Here is a 25692-nt window from a genome sequence, read left to right on the forward strand (position 1 = left end):
CTCAATGATGTTTTTGGAGGGATAATTGATCATGCAATAAAATTTAAATAAAATGCAGACACAGTCCCCTTCAAACAGAACAGATGGTTTTAGATGCTCAGAGAGTGAACTATATCAGGGATCCCTCTCTAAACATGAAAATCTGAGAAAGGTGGAAGAAAAAAACACACAAAAAAGATTGAACTTAATTTAAAGAATATAATTGACTTTCATGAAGGTTAAAAAAGTAACAGAAACAGTGGCTAATAAGATTTAATGGCTTTCCCAAGTTGGCAAAGCTCATAGACCAAGGGTCTTCTCATATAAAGGTGCATACTACATACAGTCTGTGTGTTCTTCGAAATCTCATGATCAAAACCCACAGTTTCAGGCCTTTTTCATATTGGCATAAACTTGGATAGAGAACTGTCTGACTTCAGACAGCAGTAATTAAATGCTCCTTCCATATTTTTGAGCTTAGATATTAGAGTCAGTGTTAAACTGAAGTCCTTTCCCTTGCCATTTTTTAAAATGGAATAACATTTTTTCATTGTACCAAAACAGTGAGTACTAACTCTCAAAACTAAACTACACTTGATATAGGATACCTTTCATTGGACCATTAAATCACTGTAGTCTCCCTCACCAATTTTAAAACTGGTTTATCTATTGATGAATTGGATTTTTTACCTCTATTGCCACACCCTCCACACACACAGGCAGGCACATAATCATGCCCAAAAGGCACATCAAGGATGGATTTGAAGGAGAAAGTGTGTAAGAGGAAATTATTCTTAGTTCATTCTCCTATTGTGGATTCAGATAAATTAAGAACCACCACAACTTTTACAGTTAGTTAATGTGATAAATTTGCCCTAGAAAAAGCACAAATATAAAACATAACTCCATTACAGAAATAGGTAGAATGCACGAGAATAAATCCAAATATTTCAATCATGTCAAGGGAAATACTTTTGACTGTACCTGATTTAGGGTAATTAATATGGTAATGATGTAGGAAGACTGAACAAATATGAAACAGCATTTTGCAATAATAAAAATGTGGCCATTTTTCTGCATGGAAGCACAGAAGCCTTTACTATTAACACTTTTCAAACAACTTTATCAACAGTGACCTATATGACCTTCTACTCTGCTTAAGGCATACACTGTCCAGAAAAAAAGTGCTTTGACTGTATGATGGTTCCTTTCATCATACAGACTTCTGTTAAGAACCATGGTCTATTTCTAACCTTTTGTTAACAACTAATAGGTTTCAGCGTTTTGTTTTGTTTTTAATTTCCAAAGTTACACTTTGTACTACCCTATTTCCTGCATAGTAAATTCAAACATTTAAATACTAACAATTAGTTTCTTCACTGTTGTTATTTTTTAAACCCATACCTGTTATCCTGCATTGTAAAGATGAAGATGCATTCTCAGAGGGCATGTGCTTTAATTCATGTATATACAAAAGGCATACTCTGTTGGTTCCTTCACCAGATCTGCATTTTATTATATGAAGACAGCCTAATGTTGAAGTGTTATGCTCATTTACCTGAGAGTAAGACCTACTGAATTTGGTATAATGGGTTCAGAGTAGTGAAATGTGTCATTAGCATGATGTTTTTTAAAAAAACTACCAGACTCTGTATACTTGTTTCCTATCTGCATCCTTGTTATTCATTATGACTTTCTAGGTTGTCTTCCATTTTTATCTTAATTTGTTTCAGATTTGTGTTCATTTCAGGACTGTCTAGAAACAGATTCCTCCTTCCCAGCATATTCTGAAATCAGCACCAGCTTTGCAGGCCATTAACATGGATCTTGTACAGCCTGTTTCTCTACTCTGACAGATTTTTCCCGCTCGAAAAGGGAAGGGAGCAAGAAATAAATGTAATTGCAACTCACTATGGTCCGTCTCACTCAGAATTATTGGAATACAGAAAGTCTGCATAATGGTAAATTCAACTGATGTTGAGAACAATTTGAACATAATGAAGCAGCGGTTAACACCCAGTTAAAGAGTTTGTAATTCATTAATCAGTGGCCTCTATTAACAGATCAGTTTCATATTTATTATCAGTTTCTAGTGGATGTGCCTTTTTGAGGGGCTGGAAGATGATTTACACTTTAAGAAACAAAGGTTCACATATCTGCTTAGAAGCTTTTGAAAAACGGAAGTAGATTAAGATAATATTCTATATGCACACTTAATACTGTAATATAATATACCCTCATAATTATATTAACCTTTCAGGATCATCAGCTATATACAGTGCATTCGGAAAGTATTCAGACCCCCTTCACTTTTTTCAATGTTGTTATGTTGCAGCCTGATACTACAATCGTTCAAATTCATTTTTTTCTCATTAATCTACACTCAGTACCCCATAATGACAAAGTGAAAACAGAATTTTAGAAATGTCTGTAAATTTATTAAAAAGAAAAAACTGAAGTATCACATGTACATAAGTATGCAGACCCTTTGCAACAACACTTGAAATTTAGCTCAGGTGCCTCCCATTTCTCTTGATCGTTGCTGAGCTGTTTCTACACCTTGGAGTCCACCTGTGGTAAATTAAATTGACTGGACATGATTTGGAAAGGCACAGACTTCTCTATAGAAGGCCTCACAGCTGACAACGCATACTGTATCAGAGCAAAAGCCATGAGGTCAGGGGAACTGCCTGCAGAGCTCAGAGACAGGATTATTGCAAGGCACAGATCTGGGGAAGGCTACAAAAAAATTTCTGCTGCACTGAAGGTTCCCAAGAGCACAGTGGCCTCCATAATTCTCAAATGGAAGAGGTTTGGCACAACCAGGACTCTTCCAAGAGCTGGTTGCCAGGCCAAACTGAGCAATCGGGGGAGAAGAGCCTTAATAAGAGAGGCGACCAAGAACCCAATGGTCATTCTGACTGAGCTCCAGAGATCCTGTGTTGAGATGGGACAAAGTTCCAGAAGGACAACCATCACTGCAGCCCTCCACCGATCTGGGCTTTATGGCAGAGTGGCTAGATGGAAGCCTCTCCTCAGTGCAAAACACATGAAAGCCTGCTTGGAGTTTGCAAAAAGGCATCTGAAGGACTCTCAGACTGTGAGGAACAAGATTCTCTGGTCTGATGAAACCAAGATTGAACTGTTTGGCCTCAATTCTAAACATTATGTCTGGAGGACACCAGGCACTGCTCATCACCTGCCCAATACCATCCCAACAGTGAAGTATGGTGGTGGCAGCATCATGCTGTGGGGTATTTTTCAGCAGCAGGGACTGGGAGACTGGTCAGGGTTGAAGGAAAGCTGAATGGAGCAAAATACAGAGATATACTCAATGAAAACCTGTTCCACAGTGCTCAGGACCTCAGACTGGGCCGAAGGTTCACCTTCCAATATGACAATGATCCTAAGCACACAGCCAAGACAACACAGGAAAGGCTTAGGGACAACTCTGTGAATGTCCTAGAGCGGCCCAGCCAGAGCCCTGACTTGAACCCTATTGAACATCTCTGGAGAGACCTGAAAATGGCTGTCCACCGATAGTCCCCATCCAACCTGATTGAGCTTGAGAGGATTTGCAAAGAAGAATAGCAGAAAATCCCCCAATCCAGGTGTGCAAAGCTTATCGCATCATACCGAAAAAGACTCAAGGCTGTAATTGCTGCCAAAGGTGCTTCAATGAAGTACTGAGTAAAGGGTCTGAATACTTACGTACATGTGATATTTCAGTTTTTCCTTTTTAATAAATTTACAGACATTTCTAAAATTCTGTTTTCACTTTGTCATTATCTGGTACTGAGTGTAGATTAATGAGAAAAAAATGAATTTGAATGATTGTAGTATCAGGATGCAACATAGCAAAATTGAAAAAAGCGAAGGGGGTCTGAATACTTTCCGAATGCACTGTATAAACTATAGCTAGATGCAAGGCTAATCAAATTTCTGTCATATAATTTCTGTTACATATTTCTGTTATATAACAATCACCATTTTAGGTTTACCAGTCTGTTATTAATTCTACAATTACCTTGTACATTCTTAAATTAGTTTTGGATTATCTAACTTCTAAATTTATTTTCTTCCTTTTTATGGCTATGACTTTGCTGTGTAGTAATTTTAGACATTTAAATGCTAACAACTATAGTTTCATTGTTTTAATTTTTTTAAAACCCATACCTGTTATAGTACATCCATTCTGTTACATTTATATTATACATTATTCATAAAAATGTTTCATACTTTATGACCAAAACATCAGTCTAATATTTTATTTCCTGGTAATATACATACATTTCTTGAGACAATAGAAAATTCAGAAAGTATGATCTCACCTCACAAATGACTAGTCAAAAACTATCTTCACTGTTGAACTAATTAAAACCATACTTGATTAATTCAGCAGTTAATTTTAGTTCTAAGCTAATGCCTTTGTTGATAATTCTGTTCTCTTGTGCAACCTTGTAGATGTTTATTTAATTTTAACAGAAAGAGTTCCACAGTACATGTGTAAATTGTGGCTTTTCAAATTAAGTTTAATATTACTTGTATCAAGGACAGGCATGAAGCTAATATAGTTTTATTTATGTCAAGTTTCATGAATAGAGTCATTGTCCAATAATGTAACAAGGTGAAAACTGAATAATACATATTTTAACAATAGAAGTTTCCAGAAAAAATAGGAGAGGAGTTTAATATCTCTCCCATTTCAGCTGATCTTGATCTTCAACACAGATAGTATCATGTCTGATAGAACTGATAATAAACCAATCACGTTGCATCTAGAGAAAAGAAGTGTTAGAGATGAAATCCTGCATAAATCATGCCTGTCCTTGATTCAAGTAATTTGCAACTTTGTTCTTGAGGTTCAGGAAATCTACTATAGAATCTGGAAATTCCAAAAATTAGTCAAATAAAATAAGGAGTTGCTTGAAACACAATGTGTTTAGTATGGGAAAGAGATCATGCTGCAAAATGTATACTTTATAGAGATGGACTTTCTTATCTACACAAGATGGAAAAATAATTTAGGGTACTGTTGCCCATAAATAAATACATAGATACATACACAAAACATTCACTTACAAAGTATCTCATTCGCTCTCATTTATTAAAACAGCCACATTTTAAAGTGTCAAAAATATCACACTGGAACTGCATGAACCAGTTAACAGCAACTTTGATCATTTCCTCACTAGTGATTCATAGTCCCTTATATTTTCATCCAGCCATTTCTCTGCTGATAAAACAGTTATAAAGACAAGCTTTATATTGCTTCACTAATGGCTGGGGGACACTGGAAGATACGTAAATCCTTCAGGAAGAAATGGCCATAGCATTCAACCAATGTCTGTAACATTTTTTGCAAACTTCCGAGAAGGCATTGCAGCGCTGAAATCACAACTCACAGAAAGTACATCAGAATCCAGTTACGATAAAACTCTTCAGGTACTAATTAGTTCCAGTTCAGCCTATGAAATCAATGCAAAGGGTTTACATTTAGCTGGATTTTGCTTTAGGGCTGATTGGATACCATTTGCTTTAAACTGTTTAAAGCTCTTTTTACCATGCTTACTGTCTTAAACAAAAATTTTAAAAGAGGGTCTCAAATTAAGGCATTACAATATTTTTCTCCAGCTCTTTCCAATACAGTACTGAAAATCTGAAAGTCATGATACAGCTTCCACTAAAACTGGTGGAGACTTTGTATTAGAAACAAAACAAAACAAGAGGGAAAGGAATTTAATCCAGTTAAATAAAAGGTCCAAAGTGCCAACTGGTATGTCATATGTTTTGCAATTAGAGAAATCCCCTGTGAAACAAATAGAACAATCTGAAAAAGAGATGAACACAAAGAAAATTTCACAGGGAGACCACGAAGGAAAAAGTAACAACACTGCAATAAAGTAGGTGTGCTTAGAACAGCAAGTACTCAAAATTACTTTGACAGCATACAAAGTTTGTATTACAAACCTAGAGTCTAATCTAATGGTAAATTCTCCCAAGCCAACATCAGTAACAACAACAAAAAAAAAAAAGGGGGGGGGGGAGAATGGTGACTGCATTGTAGTGGGTTGCAAATTAAATTGATAATTTGGCATGAGTTGATAGCTAACTCCTTCACCATATGCAGAGGCTATGTCAGGATTCATACATAGAATCATTGTCCAATAATGTTAACAAGGTGAAAACTGTGAATAATAAATACATATTTTAACAACAGAAGTTTCCAGAAAAAAATACTTTTAGGAGAGGAGTTTAATATCTCTCCCATTTCAGCGGATCTTGATCTTCAACACAGACAGCATCATGTCTGATAGAACAGATAATAAACCAATCACGTGGCATCTGGAGAAAAGAAGTGTTAGAGCTGAAATCCTGCATAAATGCAGCCCAAACTCCATTCCTCTGCACACGTGTGATTCACACTGTAAGTCAGTGCCCAATACTAACATTGCTCTCACTGCATGACAATTAACTCTCAGGAAATGAAGGGAAAACATTACTTCAGAGTTCATGCAGGCAGTTATAAATTAAACGACATCTGCACAAGACTCTCCCCCAAGTCTATTAACATTTCCATGCAATTTTTAAGATTTCTGTCTCTTGTCCTCTTCCCAAATGAAGGTTCCCTACATTTTCTGCCTGGAAGAGGCACAAGTTGGACTAACATGCTGCAGCGCCACACCGCTTTCAGACTGCTGACATTTGTAGTCCGCTGTGCTTTGTGCAGCATAGTGTTTCTTCACCTGGCAGCAGATAATAACTGCTAAGACCACGACCATAAACGTGACACTAACTATGATTGCAACCAATGTCCCTCGACTGCTGCCATCCTTTGGTGGGGCAAAAGAAGGAGCAACAGATGTTTTGGGATAAGCTTCAGTTTCACCTGAAGACTCCTCTGGTTCTTCTGACGGCTGTTCACAACTGTCCAGTTTTTGAATAAGTCCATTGGGACAGATGCAGTTATAACTGCCAGGAGTATTTACGCACTCCAGGGAAGCACAGGATCCAGACTCACACTCATTAATATCCGTGCATACTTTTGTCTCATCTATTTTCACTTCCAAGATAAAGCCTTCTGGACAGAAGCATTCGTCTATATTGTTTGGGTCACACTGAGGAGCGCATTCAGTCTGGTTACAGACTCGGAGACACTTATGAGGACTTTTGGGGTCTGGAATATAGCCCTCAAAACACGTGCATTTATACTCTCCATCAACAAGGTTGCAATCATGTTCACATGTTAAATCAAAGCACAACCATTTCTCTGGGAGGCATTTGCCCTTCACCAGCTCGTGGCCTGTCCAGCAGCGGCACTCAAATGCGCCCTGGGTGTTAACGCACTCCTGTTCACAAAGCCCTGGTGTGGCCTGGCAGTCATCAATGTCCAAGCAGCTCTTGCCATCAGAATGCAGCACATAACCCTCAGAGCACATACAGATTCCAGAGTCACCTTGAGGCACACAATGCTGCTGGCATCCTAAACTGGCACATGGGGACCAGCAGTTCCGTTGGTCCTCCAACAAAGTCCAGCCTTCCAGGCAGGCACAGTGGGGTCTCCCTTGCTCGTCCAAATGACACTGACCATCACAGCCCCCATTTTGCAGCTGGCAATCCCAGGCGCCAGGTGTGGCTGAACCCCATTCTAACGACCCGTTGCTGCTCTGCGCGCGGCACTCCAGGCTGGCACCCAGACTCGGCACCTCCGCCGTGGTGCCCGGAGGAGAGGCCACCAGGTCGCTCTCTCGGGCGCCGAAGGGCGTGAGGTAAGTGACCGCCGAGGCCGCTGGTAAAAGCAGAGGCCCGCAGGTCCCGTTCGGATAGTTGTACTCGCAGAGGATCGCTTCAGCGGAGGCGTCGCAGGCACGCTCCTGCCACCTCAGTTGACGAGTCACCACCACGCACGTGGGGCCGCAGGTGGGCACTGCTGCGTGGGAGCCGTTGCTGTCCCAAGCCTCGAAGTCCGTGCGCTCATCGCCGGTCACCCACTGAAATCCCCTCAGGCGCTTCGCCGGCTCGACGCAGCCGTTCTCGGGTAGGCGCAAGCCGAGCCACGCGCTGCCGAGGCGGTCGCGCAGCAGCAGCGCTATGGCCTCCGCCGCCACCGTGGAGCGCACCGTCATGAGGTGCCCGCCGCCTCCCTCGCACACGCCTGCCGCCTCGGCGAAGCTCCTGGAAGTCCAGAATAAACTGAAGCAGGCGGAGCCCAGGCACTGCGCGCCTAAGGGGGTCGGCGCTGGAGATGGCGAGGGCAAGGCCAGCCCCGCTCCCAGGCTGCCCACCGCCACTAGGAGAAGCCACATACTAGCGGGCGATTACAAGGAAACCTCTTCGAGTCAAACTTGGGTGCCTCGTCGTTGAGTTCCGTTCAGGCGGCGCGCCGCATTTATAACGCCTTCCATGCAAGGGGAAGCTGGGGGAGGCGGCGAGAGAACCGGTAAAGTAAGGGAAGCACCGCCCGCCCGCGAGGAGATCTCCCACTGGAGCAAAGAGTCAAAGCCTCACACACAGCTGGATGCAGCGCTGAGAAGGGAAGCCAGTTGACCCCGCCCTCATTTCCTCGACTATTGGCTCAGGAAATTGAGGCTTCCACCAGATCCTTCTCGGTCCCGAGAAGTGCCTACAGCTATCAGCCAAATGCTAGAGAGCGCCCGCGAAGTTGGCTAGCTTTCTTTTCGCTCTTTAGTTGGCTCTGTAGTTCCAGAGTAGCATCTGGCCACTAGTGCAGCTGAAGGCATGCAACCGATGCAGTCCTTGAGGTCAACAAACCGGGCACTATCTTACAACCACGGTCCTTTAAATCTGCCGGTGGTGCGGCAGTACTTTCATGGGTGGGGCATTTGCTCAGTCCTGGACTGTGTGCTGGGGTTGCTGCTGCTGCTGCTGCTGCTGCCACCACCAGAGGAAAGGAAAGTTCACTGAGGGTCTCAGATGTGGAGAGCGGAAGATGCCCAATAAACTCTGGCACTCGAAGTGGAAAAGCCAAAAGGTGAGAGATGCATGCCCCTAGAGCATTGTACGTGCCTTGGTCTTAACAGTACTAAAAATCCTGGAAAATCTTGCTGTGGCAACAAAGATGTGGCAAAGCCCTCTGTTTCTTCTGCACTAAGACACCAAACTGTTGCTTGAACACACCACTTCTCTCACACACTTCCCAAAATGTTATGGCTGAAGTGAAATAGATTTTGCTTATATATCTGGTATGTTTATTCAGTGATCATTTCACCTGTAGAGAGTAAAGAGGGTGACCTTGGCAGAGAGAGGGAAGATCTGTTTCTAAGGCAACAAGTAGATAAATATTGCTTAAGCCCAAACAATAAGGAAAGAAGCTTTCAGACAGGCACCCACCTAATTCACCTGAATATAAAAGAGGGAGGAGGGGAAGAACATTGAGACTTGCAAGACTGTGGTCAGCCCTAGGAGGTAGACCAGACCAAGAAGACTACATGTAGGCCTAAAACTACTTTTATAAAGGTTGGTTATAGTAACAGAATCTTGCAAGTCTCAATGTGCTTCCCTTCTTCCCTCCTGCATGAATTAGCAATTACACTGGTAAAATTTATCAAAATGTTTTGGAGTCCCCTTGATTAGCTCTCTGGTCTTGGCCATTAGGAGTGTTGCCTAAAAGAAACTACTGGAGAGAACATGCTTTTGTGAGCTAGTCAGCATGTCAATAACCAGGATGATCCTGTGCAAAAATTTCTTTCATCAGTCCCCAGCCATTCCTGATTAATCAAAAAGTAGCTTTAACTTTTTTTTCTATGTTGTACTAGTAGCAGAGGCTCACATAGTTGAAACAGAACTGGGAATGAGTGCTGAATGTTTCCAGAGAAATCTTTTATCCAAAATTATTACCTTACTTCCTTAATAGATTCAGTTTGATGTAGTGACTAGGCTAGAAACCGGGAGACCATGATTTTAGTCCTTCCTTAGGCACAAAGCCAGCTGGGTGACCTTGGGCCTGTTGCTCTCACTCTGCCTTAGGAAGAAGGCAAAGGCAAGCCACTTCTGAAAATCTTGCCAGAAAAACTGCTGGGACTTGTCCAGGATAGTTCCCAGAAGTCAGTGCTGACTTGAAGGAACAATGTCTATTTATCATCTATCTCAGAAAAAAATGGAAAAATGCTATGCCTTTTGGTAGTAGTGGTAGGAGATCTCCATCCAGGAGCACCCCAGGATGCTCCTCCCTTCCAGCCATTAAATTACCAGCAAACAAGTGGTCCTGCAGATAGGCAGAGAAGATCCACCCTTTAAAACAGCCCAGCCATAGCTTCTTTTGAAAATGATGCTTTCACTGGTCAGAGCTGTTGCCTGTATTCCACCTGGGCTGCAGGCAGAGATAGTCCTCAGTGACAGGAAGGAGAAGTGGTGCCTGCCTCCTTCCGAAGATGACAGCAGCTGGGATGATTGGGAGGGAGGGTGAAATCATTTTCATCCTTCACATTTCCCTGCAAGAGTAAGGAATGTTTAGCATTACAGGTGGTCCTTGTTTGGTGACCGTACAGTGACCATTCTCAGTTACGGCAGTGATGAAAAAGTAAGTTTGCGACCAATGCCCACATTTATGATCTTCGCAGGTCTGTAAAGCAAAGGGAAGCTGAAGTAAGATCATAAGCACAGTCGCAGTTTCGCTTAGTGACCACTTTGCTTAATGACCAAGTTGCCAATCCCAGTTGTCGCTAAATGAGGACTACTTGTAATAGAAACTCCTTTATTCATCTGCTTCCCCTACTCAGCAGAAAAGAACTTGATTTCAAAGAATACAATTAGCATTGCATGTAATAAGATTCTTAGAAACAAGTAATGTTTTTCAGATGACTGTGTGTTTGCTGTGGTTATACTGGTATAATACCTGCCAGTGTTTGGTATAAGTACATGAAAAGGTTAAAAAAAAAGTCATTTCAGAACATACAGTGGGCACACGTTAGGAGATGGTATGAATTACGAAATTGCAGTTAGGAAAGTCCAGCTGAATTCATAGTTGGCCTTTGGTGGACATGATACAGCAACTGTTGACTGTACAATTAGTTTACGTACATTTGCAACCCCTTCTGAAGTAGAAACATGCTTTTTATTGGCAGCCTTTCTGCAACATCAGCAGAGAAAGAATACATTTGCCCTCTGTCCCCTTTTATGCAATAGCAGAGGAGTGTGCTCTTATTTTTCAAGACATCATATATCCAGTGATTAAATAGTGCATTCCCCATGACTGAGGTGATAGCTGCTGATGAGAACTTCCTGCATCACTTTAAAGATGATGTGTGTCCCCTTTCTTGCAGATGATGTTCATAGTTAGGAAACCCCCACCTCCGAGGGTGAGATGGTTGGAATGACAGAACAGCTGCAAGAATTGCGAGGACTGAAAAGTTTAACACTCCTGCCAAAGTATAAAATTAGCAGCCAGCAACAAACTAAGAAATTGCCATCTGATCAGAACAGTCACTTTCTGTCCCAAGATCGCTGCTGTAAAATGAAATGAATCCAGTGCCTTACCTTGGACCTCTTTTAAACAGTGTTTCCAGTTCAAGCTGTTACCAGCTACTTTCAGAAGGAAAAGATAGTCTCCGAGAGATAATGTGGGATAGATATCGTGTTGGGCATCTGGTGGAAAGATCCTGCTTCAGATTCTGGTTTGATCATGTAAGCTACTGAATAGCCTTTGGCAACTCACTTATGCTAAGCCTTCACAATTTATCTGGCTGTAGCTTTACAGTGGTGTAGGAAACCCAGCATCATAATTTGCAATTACTTACTCAAGCACATAAGAGGTATCTAATTTAGCTAGGCTTATTGATTTTAATTGGAATTTTGTTTGTGTGTGATAGTTGCCTTCCTGTTTTTTTCCCCTATTTCCTTTTTTCCAATGAATGTTTTATAGCAAGAGATTGACTTCTTTGATTAAGAATTTATCATTAAAACTCCTTGCAGGACTATGCAGCTACCCCTTTTGTTTCAGGACTGGCAAAAGTTTTGGTAAGTTTTATATTTCTGAGCTTTTGGTTTTCCCTAGGTTGAGTAGAAGGAAGACGTCTTTGGAGAAGAGTTAAAAACCCTTGGAAGTCTCTCAGAGAGAATTTAAATTATCCCTGCTCCTGGTTTCTAACCATAACCCTAATCCTGCCATTGCCTTCTGAGATGAGAGAGAGGGAGCCTGCCAGAGGAAGGTTGGATGGAGATAAGAGACTGAAAAGTAAGCTGGCCCTGGGGTACTCATGTGCCTGTTGGCACAGCAGAAGATGTACACTGTGATGACACAAGATGTAGGTGAAGAGGTGGGACCTTGGTGGTTAGAAAATGGTGGTCAGAGCCTTACCCTCTTCGAAAGTCTTATTTTTTTAAGTGTCTAATCTTTTTGTTTTCACTCAGGTCATGATGAAATTACCAGTGACAATGAGGAGGACTTCCTGTCATGAGGAACATTCAGATAGGTTAATAAGGTTTGCACAAAGGGAGAGGGAAGGCAAAATATCACAGCGGCCCTTCCCAAGTGTGATTAAACTGATTGTTGGAGGCTGAGGATGGGAAGATTAACTTGCTCATCACCCTTTTAAAAACCTCAGTTTTTATGTTGGTCAACTAGCTGTGATATCTCACAAAACATTGTAATTCAACTGCTAAGATTGAGACACTGAGAGATAACGAGGTGGAGCAAATGTTAAAGCCAACTGTCTCTCTCTCAAAATTTCCACATCTTTCCAAAATGTTGGGATCGGAGTGACAAGAATCACTTTGATTTGGGTAACTGGTTTTTCTTTTTAAAAACTGTTTTTAGTATACTGAAAGAAAGAGGTGAGGGATACAAAATAGAAAACAAAAATAAAAATACATTAAAAACAGCCCAGTTTTTAAGCAGAGCATTAACTCTAGAATAAATGGAATAACAATAATAATAATAATAATAATCAGTCTTTTAATTATATTGATGGAGAGTGAGTATATGAGCAGAGAACCAGTAACATGTCATCAATCCTAGTCTGTAAACCTGGATTAGCCACGTGCTCGGTAAATGCATTGTCCTTCGTATATTGATAAATTCCAAAATTTTGGTACGTAATTTAAAATTATATTAACAAACTTACTGATATTTAATCAAAATAAAATATAATGGGGCATGTTATGTCTTAGTCTAGCTGTTCCCTCCATCATTTTACACTGTCAACATAATGAAGTTGACTGCTAACCTTTTAAAAACATTCTCTGAAATGTCCACTAAACATAAAAAAATATTTTGTTGAACTAATCTCATCTTAGGTAAGTAAGAAACATACTTAATATTCTTCAAATCCCTCAACGATGATTTGTTGTTACAGGATAGACATCTCTTTATTCCAAAGTTGTTGTGAATAACAATATCCACCTTAGGAATTCTCTTTAATTATTTATAAAAATATTTGGAATCATCCAAAACACATTTTGGTGCTGACCATAATCCAGGAGTTTTAGATGCTGCTAATGTATGTGGACAAAATTGTGAAACAGAAAGCTGTTTTTAATTGCCTGCAGTTTTCAAGAACTCATATTCTTCTTGCGATAACTCAGACAGTTTAAAAGTTTGATTGAGAGCACACCAATCTAAAATAATATTAGCTCATGAATCCCCCAACAAAAAAAATTACCTTAAATTTTCAAACTATCTCCAAGTCTGCTGACAATATCAAATCCAATCAAATCTGTATTATGGTCATAGACCAGCATATGCTGACAGTATGAATATTCTGAGGATAAATCCATTAAAGTTTGAAGCCAGTACTCCCCCTTCTGTCCTCCCTACTGAAGTATATTATGCAAGCAAGATTCAAAAGTTCCTTTTTAAACATGCAAAGTACCATAATGCTGTTTGAATCAATAAACTGAGGTAGGAGCAAGTGGGTTGGAGCCAGACATCTGTCCTGTCTCAGATAAGTAAAAATCTGCTCCACATTGCCCTAGGCTCAGGCATCACCCCACACAGCTAGTTTTTAGCATCAGGATAGCAGAGGCAAATACCTTTTTAATATGTACATAATGGTGTCTTGAGGACTAAGATAAATGTAAAATATAAAATTGCAAATTCTTTTTTATACATCATTATCTCTTTTTTTGCACTAAAAATCTATTTGGACTCCTATAGCACATGTAACACTTTTTTTGGGGGGGGGGTGTTCCTGTTGTGTTAATTGTCTTTCTATATTCTCATTTTATATCTTTTCATATATGAACTTTGGAATAAACACTGTTGAATACAGTGCAATTTCCTTTTGCAGTAATATGTATTGTATTAAGCTACATGTATTATATTAGGCTACATATATTTACAGTATCTGAGGAGGCAATGGACATGATTGAATGAGCTAAATTTTAAAGTATGGGGCTGAGAAAATTTTATTTATATATTTATTTGTCATATTTCTCTACCTCCCGTCTCACATGCAACAACTCTGGGTGGCTATTAAATTACATTTAACTGCACTGTTGCTAACAGTGTTTAAAAGTTCAACTCCCCAGGCCAGCCAAGTGGTTTCCTTGACCAAACTATGGAAGTGGTTTGCCATTTCCGTCTCCTCCTTTTCCAACTTCCCAGTCTATACTCTGGGTTTCATAGGGAGATCTCCCATCCAAAGCCCAACAGTGCTTAGCTTCTGGGGAGCAGCTAAGTGGGTTAGGTGCTATAACCCAGTTGGGAAGAGATCAGGATAGGATGAGAAGTATAACATTTCACTCATTAAATTAAAAAATGGATGTTCTTGATCTTGTTATACAGAACTCACCAGAATTTTATCTAAAAACACCAAACACTTTTTTACCCACAGACTCAGTGAGAAATATCATAGATCTGGTGATTGCAAAAAATATGGATCCTTGTCGTCTGTACATGGGGTCTCCTGGAAACCTTTTAATTAGTGTTATTCCAGGGCAAGGTACCTTTTTTCATAATCTCATGGGGGCATTCTATGGAAATTAAGCATGTCTACATTCATGCTCTGACACGCACAGAGCAGGCATTAGTAGCAAGCAGTTGACTAAGATTGCTGGCTGCTGACACCTGCCTTGAGATTTTACAGCACTTTGTTCCTGTTATAACCTTCGGTAAGAGATATACAAATTCACTCAGCTGAAAAGGATATGTAAGTAAATTGCCAGACCAGTAATTCAATACATGTTTGCTCTTTATTTCCTGATCCTCGAGCAGAAACTCAGAAGAAAACCAGAAGAGAGGATTTACTGGAATATATTAGACATTTCTTAAGGAATGTTTTTGGCATTCTAAAAGAAAAATCTCAACCCATTATTGAAAATATTAAAAGCTAATGCCAAATATTGAAGAGCAGCTGCATGTGCGATTGTTGGTTACGAATCATAGGTATTGCTGGTAAATGTCATCTCAGGATTGTAATTTGGTGAGGCAAATCCAAATTTCTGATTCCTGGATTGGGAGTGATTAATATTTTTCCTGTTCTGTATTTCACAATGTGCAGTTGATGCATAGCTGTGCAGTTGAAGGAAACTGTAAATCATATGAGGTTGCATTATGCTGAAGCAACTGCAGTATTTCAGGCCAAATCTTCCCAGTGCATTCCCTCCAGATGTAATGGACTAAAACCCCATTATTGTCAGCCAGCTAGCATACTGGCTGGCTCAGTGTGATGAGATTGCAGTTGAACACATCTGGCAGACATCAGGTGGGGGTGGTTAGTCTTGCCTAACAATGTCTGCTACTATACTGCCACTCATCAAGACTTCAAGCAGGAATGTTTTTATCAGCCCTGATACTTGGAAAACCTATTTGAAGATCCCAGGCACTGAACCTTGGACTTGTTGCAGACAAGATATGTATTCTGCCATTGGATGGTTTATAATGTTATCTGTTCTGTTAGTTTTAGGATGTATAACTATATTGCTGAAGCTTCAAGGTGACTAACAGCTGCAAATATAACAAAAGAACAACAAATAAAACCAACAGAAGAAAACATAGAGAACAATGTACACACAGTTGAGGGCTAGTTAAACTGCAGAAGAAGAAGGACTTCACCTGCATAAAAGACATTTTATTGAATGTTGTCTGGGTGACTTACCAATCTAGTAGTAAAAAACATGTATGACGGTAACAAATATAAACAATTGGGAATGGGATATTTTATACTGAGTCACTAAAGTTAGAAACTTAGTTAAAAATGTTAAAAGTCTAAAAGTTCAGAGGTTTTTTCCATAACCAAAGTTCCCCAGAAAAAAAGCTCGCTCTAGTAGGCAGTGATGTCACTTCATTTGGCAGGGAAATTCGGAACAATGAATCAAAAACGGATTGTAGATACTTATGGGAGAAGATAACTTGGTCCCATACTGTTTAATGCTTTAAGTAATGAGGATGCAGGGCCAGCATGGGGGAAGTTTCATAGTCTGGGCAGAGGCTCCTTCTCTGCAAATGCGGACATTGCCTAGATGTTGATAACTTGATGTCACTGTGCTGTATACAGCCCTCAAAGCCCTTTCTGATGTCCCTCCAAACTCATGGGTAATGTGACTTTACTTGCTGTTATTGGCCTGCCCCCATCCTCCCAAAATATATTAAATGTAGCCTCCCATCATTAAGGGACTGCTCACCTTGATCTGGCCAATGAGCAGCCTGAAGAAGACACCCCAAAAAAAGGGAGGAACGAAAGTATATTGTTACGACTTGGTTCAAAAAAACAGTCTTAACCAAAATAGAGGCAGAATAGTTTTGTGTGTAAAGAAGCCATACATCTGTGAATAAATTCATGTTCCTGGATGTTGAAGTACTGTTGAAAGCATCTGGATAAGATTAACAGGAGTAAGGAAAAGAAATGTGATAACATTGGGGGAGTTTACTATAGGAGACCTAGGAAGGGAAAGCTTCAGGAAGGCTGATTTTCTTGAGCTCAGGCAAGCTGGTGCAGCCTTACTTGGATTGGGAGGTACTGCAGAAAGTCTCTTGGGCCCTTGGGGCAGAGACAGCGTCATGTTCAGCAAGACATCCAGTTATGCTGACAGAGAGCCAATAAAGCTGATTGAGGCTCTGAATCCTCAGGTCTCTGAACTAAATGTATATTTTTTAACAAATATTTTTTACATCAATGATATTGCTCAGGCCCTTACTAGAGCTGAATCCCATCCCCCTTCCATCTAGTAAACCAATTTCCATTTTTCTATATGCTGACAGTATTGCTTTTGTCTGTATCCCAAGTGGGTCTGCGATACTTGCATTTCATCGTCAATCCAAAATGCTGTAAGTCAACCATATGAAAACCAAGGTGACATACTAACCACCCCCACATTTGGAAAAGTGACGATCTTTTTTCCTGGAAACTCTACTGCTCAAGCCTCACTCTGCATGCCCAAACAGCTTATAATGCAATAACTAGATATACAACCTGTAGGGGCAACAACCATGTTACAGCAGCAGTAAATTTTTCAAACCCAAAGTGCTAAGTCTTTTGCTGCATAGTGCACAGTGTTGGGCTTATAAGATTATACACATGCATTAGAAGCAGTCCAGTCTAAACTGATGAGATCCCCAGTCCCCTGCTGTGTCGCCAATGGATGTCTCCACCCTGTCATGAGCACTGATGGTGAGCAGGAGGGGGCCCCTATCCAGGGGGGAAAACGCATGCGTAGTAGTGAGGAGTTGAGCAGCCATTCAAAGAGACACAGAACAGACCCGCCTTGACTTTTGGGTTTATCTGTCTGGGTTTTCCCACGCTTCTTCAGTTTGTTAGGACTTTCTGTCTAATGTAGCAGTAATAAACACTAGAGTCCTATTTCTCATCTCAGCGTGGTTCCTGACTGATAGGACACACCCAGAGCTCCAATGCATTTCTGTCGATGGCCCGCTTACCATAATGCAGGTTGAAGTATTAATTTAAGCAAGTCTTTGGGGATTAATCTTTAGCTCAATTAATATTGACAGACAGACAACAGTCTCCTTGGAAGAAACAAATGACCACTGATCTGGATTACTGTGGGCTCAACCTCCATTTGTGTCTATGTTGATGAAGCCTGGAGAGAGCTCAAGCAGAGAATCTTTGAGTTTTATATACAAAGAGGCAGAACTAATATTTCACAAATTCACTATAGTGATCTCTCAACCCATCCCATTACCATCCCTAATTATATATTTATCATCTACTTACCCTTTGGTTGCAGGTGGGCATGATTAAAGTGGAGGCCAAGGTGTATCTCGCCTCCCTAAATCTGTAGCTGAAATTAGCATACAACCTAGAAGATTCCCTCCTGCCCCCAGTCCTCCAGGACACCTACCAATCTTCTTGGATCAAGGGGCTCAGACTGAAACTAAGCCTCTTGGGCTTCTCCCCTCCAGAAGTCCTAGTAATGGGCCATGACAGGGCTAAGCTAACCATTAAACTAAGAATTCTTGATGTAGAACATCAGGAAGATACTGGGAAGGTACCGTGTGTTTTTGCCTCAGAGCAGCTCAAATATTTAGTGGCTCCTATTGGTACTTCTCACAAGTAGAAACACCAAGCCACAGAAAAGCTTTTACACTGGTGAGGTGTTGAGAGCTGCCGTCCCCTGTACTGGAGGGCAAGTATAAAAAGCACCCAGTGGTTGGAAGGCTTTGTCCCTCTGACATGGGAGAGGTAGAAACTTGGGAACATGTCATCCTCCATTGCCCACTCTGTCAAGATATAAGGGCTAGGCTTATTCTTCCCCGAATGGTGGGTGCCCTGATAGACCAAACTCAGCCTATACCCAAGTTCTATTAGAGGATGATAGTCAGGGCCAATTTTGCAAGATTCTGTGCAGTTGCTTGCAAAATTCAGAGGACACGTATTGAAAACAGCACTCATTTATCCTTGTCTTGAAACTTAATAAAATTCTTTTTAAAAAAAACAGCACTCATTAAGTATGTTGATATGCTTGCCATGTTCTGAAGTTACTGTATCATTTTAGCCTCATTCCCTTTTAACTTTGTCACAGCCCACCCAGTTGTGGACTTGTTGCTTGTACTTTAGCCTGGCACTGTTAGTGGATTTTAACTCTGACCTGGTGGACAAATGGGATCCATTGTTTTTACTATTTTTACTGCCCTTATTGATTTTATTCACTTATTTGTACTGGTCTAAGATGGTAATAAAGATTCTATCCCTCTCTCTCCCTCTCTCATCTACTTATCCCATCATATAGGAGGGCTTTCACACCAGCGTGCTTGGGTGACTTCAACAATGGTACTGTTGGAGAGATTTAATGTTATTTCATACTAAGACTGCCTATGTATTTTCTCAGATTTTGAAGTCTAGGCAGTAGAGCGTGTGCTTCTGAAATATCCTATTTAGCAACCCTGGAGGTTAGAGTTAATCAATGTTCTTATTATAAACTCTCCAGATTGATCCCACGTGCAATTGTGTGCTATTTTCTGAATGACCAGAACTGGGAAGTTTTCAGAATGGTGGTGTGTCAGAAGTTACTGGACTTGACTGTACTCTGTGTGTGCTTAGTCTTAGGTACAAATAGGTTTTTCCTAGATATTTGCATTCTGTATTATTTTCTTAACTTTCTGTGTTTATGTGTTTTTTGTCTATGACCATATATTTTAATACATAAAAAAAAAATCTGAACTGGCCCCAAAGGAGAATATTCTCAGTGCCCCAAATAAAGAAGTCAACTCTTCAGATCAGTGTTTCTCAACCTTGGCAACTTTAAGATGTGTGGACTTCAACTCCCAGAATTCCCCAGCCAGCTGGCTGGGGAATTCTGGGAGTTGAAGTCCACACATCTTAAAATTGCCAAGGTTGAGAAACACTGCTTTGGACAATAAGTGGAAGGAGAGAGCTGTGAGTGGGGGAAGAGATAAAAGTTTACCATCATTTCCTATTCCGGAGTTTTAGTAGAAGTATGAATTCAGTTATTGTTTATATATTTTAAAAGAAAGAAACTATTACTCTTTTTGGTTTTCAGCTACCTGAATAAGCCTGTTTACTAAAGAGAAGGGTGTGGACCCTTCTGCATTTACCCGTTCCAAGGAATCTTTGGCTCTAGGTCAAAGCTGGGTGGGGAAGAACAATAAGCATGAGAGTCACAGACACCGCAGCCATCAAAGCAGGGGAATATTTATTGTTTTTCTTCTGAAGCCACATTGTAGTAACCACAAGTAAAAAAGGAGAAGAAAAGAAAGAAAAACATTTTAATTGCAACACATCAAGATTTCATTTTCTATGGAATTTCTCACCCCAAATAAAACTAGGCAGGCCAGTAGACAGACAGACAGACAGACAGACAGAAGCAACATGTAAAGCAGGATAGGGATGGCACATGTAGCATTCATTTTTGAGTCCTGATTACTGCATTCATGCCCCTTTTTTGGCACATTATGGAAGTGGGTTGCCATTGCCTTCTGCTAGGGGTGTGATAGTTTTAATTTCTTCACCGTTTGTTTTACCACTGGAATTAAGAGTCCCCCCTCCATCTAAGGACTTATCTAACCCTGCTAAGGTTATGAGATTAGCAAAGGTTGGCTGGGCACTGCTATCTGCCAAGGCCTTTCCCAATGCTCTCCTGTTTCATATAGGTCTATAGCAGGGTGGGCTATAACAATATGTGGAACCTCCAAATCATTCCATTCCTGATCACTGGCCATGCTAGCTAAGGGCTGATGGGAGTTGGAGTCCAACAACATCTAGATAGGTGCAGCTTGCCGACCTTTGGCCTATATTTATGGAACAGGTTTTCCATGAACTAGTCTGGACATCCATCTACTTTACTTGTTTTATAATAGAATATTGACTCCAGTACTATGGTCCACATGCTTCCCAAGACTGCATATATAATCCCTCTTCTTAAAAGGAAAGGACTACATGACTCAGATCTCAGTGTCTAGATTTCTACATAGGACATTAGTATTTTGTGTTATATCATGTGAAATTTAGAGGAGACCTATACACCCAATTGTTCCACAATGGAAAAGGAATGATTCATCATTGGCCAAGGAGTGGTGGGTTTTACTCTTTTGTTATGAAAATATCATTATAAATCAGTATGTTCCAACAAATCTGGGCCACCTACCCTGCTTCCCAACTAAGCAAATATATGTGTCCTTTATTTGTATCCTACAATCAGACATGGAAGGGCATCTGGATTTAAGTTGTTATTAGGCATGTCATGCATTTCAAGTATAACTCTTTCATCTTCCTCTCTTTCCAGCAACTATACAAAAATAAGATAAGGAAATCCATTTAAAACATCCAGGCAGCCAGAGGTCTATATTTTCCTATGGTTTTCTTGATTTAACAATAGATTCAACAGAGGATAGCTTCAGGACAAGGTTTTCCTCTGCCTGCTAAGAACAGGATGTACCTGGTAGGCTATGGCAAACTCAATATGTTAAGCTAATTTGTGGTAACATGGGGCTCAGTGTCTTACAGGCATGGTTTAGACTAGATTAAGCCATTTTAATTAATGGAATTAATAAGCATAGAAAACAGTGGGATTTCTAATAGGGAGAGTTCTTTTTGTTTCAGATCCATTCCTTAGTAATGTTATAACGAAGTGGAGAATGATGTAGTTTTAATAGTTAACAATTACAGAATATTTACTTAAATTAATGTGTATCTTAGACATTCAGTTGGTTATAGAGAGATTTCAATAGATGGAATGGAGAAGTTTTTCTAGAGGGAAATCTTGGTTAGTGGCTGCAAATCAGGTATTAAAATTGCCACTCCTGAAAATTGTTCTATCACATGCTTCTGAATCTCTTTTTTGCAGGGGAAGGGAATTGTGGAGATGTTCACAATATATTTTCCTCACCTCATCAAATGTTTGGGAATATATGTCCTAAGGCTGATTTATGGAATTCAAAATCACCATCACCCTTTAAACACCTATCTAGAGCTTTTAGAAGAAACTTGGGAATATAGCCTTTAAAACCCCTCAGAATGGGAGAGTGAAAACACTTTAAAAAAAAGAATGTGATCTGGATAAATTGCTCTTTTATCTTCAAATTAAAAATTATGCAAAAAACCCCATAACAAATATTTATATACACCAGTGTTTCTCAACCTTGGCAACTTTAAGATGTGTGGCTGGCTGGGGAATTCTGGGAGTTGAAGTCCACACATCTTAAAGTTGCCAAGGTTGAGAAACACTGATATACACCCCCAACACCCCTCACATGTTATTTTAGCGATCATAAGTCATAAGAAAAAAGAAGTATACAACTGTCTGACACTGAAAATGGAGCTCCTTTAAATGGAGGGAACAAAACCGTATCCCTACCACAACACTGCATATTTGGTCTGTATACTCTGCCTACTGAAACCCAATCAAATACAAAAAATGAAATCCTCTTACATTTTGGACTTTTCTCCCAGGGTTGATCACACAGGCCGACCAAGTTATTTTTAAAGAACTAGCCCTGGAAGACACATTTCAGTACTAGACGTACAAGATGGAGGCAGTCAGTAGAACTGGTTACTCTACTACCATCATTATAAAATGTCGCCATAGGAGAATGATGCATAAAGCACATTTTACTGAACAGTGTTCAGGTTTTACTGCAGTTAACTTTGAAATGGTTTCAAATTTCTGCTACATTCCCAGAACTGTTTTCCTTTGAGCCCCCAATCATGAAATACATTGGGATCATAAACGGCCCCTGTATTTTTCTCCTTCTCCCCAGGAACTGATATGGAAGGCATAAAGGAAGCTCTGGTTGGTTGCAGCAGCTGCTGCTGCTACAGTGAGGCTGAGTCATCCCCAAACAACGTGGTAGCTTTTTGCAAAGCTTTGGGTGAGCAGCAAAACGGCAAAGGCTGCAGTCTCAGCAGGCATGCAGTACCTTTTTACTGAACCAAATACAGCCAATTCGAGATAAGGTAAATTACACTTCTATGAACTCAGTACATCTGATTCCATTCAAACTGAATTCTATGGACCACAATTAGTTTAAACACAATGGTGAAATTGGATATAAGACTTCATAACTAACAACAGTAGTCTGAAGGATAATTTGACTGTGCACTTTATCACAGTGGTTCTATTGGAATCAGTTTAAGTCATATGTTTCCTTCCTCCTGGTCATGAAGTCTTTTTTTTTTAAGGTTTGATTTGCAGTTGGCATTGGAGTAGTAAGGTAAAATCTGTGTAGACATACATACACATGTGCTGCTTAGAAAATGTACCACTTGCTTCCCAGGCAAGAAGGGAAAGCTGATCTAACCATCAACTGACCATCCAGCATGTACATAAAGTGGACTGCAAAGTTAAACCTGTCGCTGTTGTCAAAGATGCAAATCTTGATACAGTTACTCTAAAAACTTTATTTCTAGTTTCACCCTTGTGGTTTTGATGGCACAATCTTAGCAGTCCTCTTGCGAAATATTACATGAAAAACATCTCAATGTACACTTTTTAAAATTTCAGGTTCCATATATGCCTTCCCTTTCCTTCCTGCTCACACCAAAATCACACTGTTGACTACAAGCCCTCCTTGCTTCCTGCCCTGGTCTCCCCCTGATCTGGTACCCAAGAGTAATTACCAGTGACATTCTTAGAATTTTTCTTGGCTTCCTTGGCTTTCATTTTCCTGCAGATGACCCAGCCTAGGGCAAAAGACATCAGGAACAAAACACCCACACCACCCAAGATATAATGTAAGAGTTGCTTGGAGCCATGGCTGTTCTTGTCTATCCTTTCATCTCTGATACGGTGTTCCATCTCCAGTGCACTGCTGACCACAGCAGGCTGAAGGGTAGAATCCTGGGACACAATGACTCTTCCTAGCTCAGCTTGAAGTGAAGGGTCAGGCAGCAGGACTGGTAACTCTGAAGCAGGATGAATGTTTGCTGGAATCCCCCATTCTCCTCCCTGAGTCGGTGGTGAAGAGGTGCTGCATGTGGGATCCAGGAGGCAAGAGATCCCATTGGGTGCCAAAATCCATCCAACCCTGCAAGAGCACTGGTAGCTGCCAAGTTGGTTGATGCACCTATGTTCACAAAGTTCTTCCTGGCACTCGTCAATATCAAGACAAGAAGAGCTATTAATGCCTTCCAGTTGGTATCCTAGCTGGCAAGAGCAGTGGAATGAGCCATGAGTATTTACACAAAACTGGTCACATGGTGTGTTCCTAGCACATTCGTCAATGTCCTGGCATGCCTGGCCATCAGATTCAGCAGGCATATAGCCTAGGTTACAATGACATGTGAAGGACCCCTTGGTATTCACACATATCTGTTCACAAGGGTTTTGAGGAGCATTACATTCATTCACATCTATGCAGCTCTGCTCATCATCAGCCAAAATGTAACCAGAAGGACAGAGGCATTTGAAGCCACCGGGGTATGGTAGACACTGCCCTTGACATGGATTGGAGCTGCAATAGTCCACAGGGACACAGGAAAGATGGTCCCCTCCAAGCTGGTATCCTGAATGGCATGCACATTGAAACAAGCCCTTGCCCTGATCCAGGCATTCATGTTCACAGCCCCCATTGCTGTAGCTGCAACCGTAAGTGGGTGAAGCACAAAATGGCCCTGGGCTGCTCCATTCAGAGATATTGCTGTTTGGCTGTGGCTTGCACACAAGGAAGGTGTTAGGTATCTCCTCTCCTTGGGGTCCACATGCTACTTCAGCTGTGGAGCCAAAGGGCACAGTTACAAGGAAAGCAGTGACTGCTCCAAAAGGGGTTCTGTAGCTGACAACACCTGGCCCTGCCAGTGTAAGTGGACGGCACATCCCCTGGAAACTGAACTTGCACAAGAAGCCTGACAATCCAGCAGTTGCATTACTGCAAAAGCTGTCTACCCAAGGCAGTTCCTGAGGTGAGAAGGGAGTCCCCTGAAGGGTCACACACATATTTGACATGCATGTTTCCCGGGGTTCCTGTCCCCATTTAGAGTACTGGGTCTCCTCACCTCCTGTCACCCAGCGGAAGCCCCTCAATGGCTGATGTTGCTGGTAACATTTGCCTTTCTTTCGGTGAAGCCCAATCCACAATCTTACCTCCACAACAGTGCCAGCTTCCCCTTTGGGCATCTTGGCCAGCAGCTGCTGGACAAGCAAAGCCTCCTCTTGGCTTTTCAGAGTCATCAGGTTGCCCCCATTGTCTCTGCACTTTTGCTGAGCCTCCATCCAGCTGAACCTTCCAAAATTCAGTGTGTAGCAAGTGGTCCCAGAACACAAGGCTTCTACCTCTTCACTGGGCTGGATTGTCAGTCCCAAAAGCAGCAGCTGCCAGAATACCTGCTGAGGAATCCTCATCTTTGCTGCATGAAAGAGCAATGAACCGAGTGATTTCATTGTGAGCTCAAATTCTATAAATGTCTGTAAAGCATATGCTAAGACAATAGAGCACAGCTTGTTTGCCTCCCATATCCCTTTGGCTCAGCAGTTGGGTCATATGCATCCTGTCTTGGTCGAGAGTCTTATTTGTCACCGGAGACTTAAGTTTCCTGAGAGATTTTTATTGTCAACTGCAGTCTGGTTTAACCTATGGTTATTGGAAACATCTCTTTTATACCCTATCCCAGCTTTCTTATTTTTAACCTAGTTCTTTTCCTTCATGTGAGAATCTTGGTGGAATGCACACTGCCTTCCCGCCTCCCCCCTCTGAATTATAAAACATCACTGAACTTTCAAACAAACCAAATAGGGTCTTCCAATCTTGGAGTGGTTTTTTTTTTTTTAAAAATCATGTGATCTGGACATAAGATGCCACATCTAGATGGAAAAATATTGTACAGTCCTTCATAATATTAACCTCAC

At 40.9% G+C, this 25692-nt stretch overlaps 2 protein-coding genes across 2 annotated transcripts; both read right to left on the minus strand.

The window, feature by feature from the left end:
- Positions 1-5069: 5069 nt before the first annotated feature.
- THBD (thrombomodulin) lies at positions 5070-8403 on the minus strand. The gene has a single exon (XM_063298703.1). The coding sequence runs from the start codon at positions 8283-8285 to the stop codon at positions 6609-6611; it is 1677 nt and encodes a 558-aa protein (XP_063154773.1). The 5' UTR covers positions 8286-8403; the 3' UTR covers positions 5070-6608.
- A 13487-nt stretch (positions 8404-21890) lies between these two features.
- On the minus strand, positions 21891-25400 carry CD93 (CD93 molecule). Its single transcript, XM_063298704.1, has one exon. It carries the CDS (start codon positions 25225-25227, stop codon positions 23407-23409), a length of 1821 nt encoding a protein of 606 aa, XP_063154774.1. The 5' UTR covers positions 25228-25400; the 3' UTR covers positions 21891-23406.
- Positions 25401-25692: the final 292 nt, after the last annotated feature.

Source organism: Candoia aspera, chromosome 3 (genome assembly GCF_035149785.1).
Source record: "Candoia aspera isolate rCanAsp1 chromosome 3, rCanAsp1.hap2, whole genome shotgun sequence".
NCBI lineage: Eukaryota > Metazoa > Chordata > Lepidosauria > Squamata > Boidae > Candoia > Candoia aspera.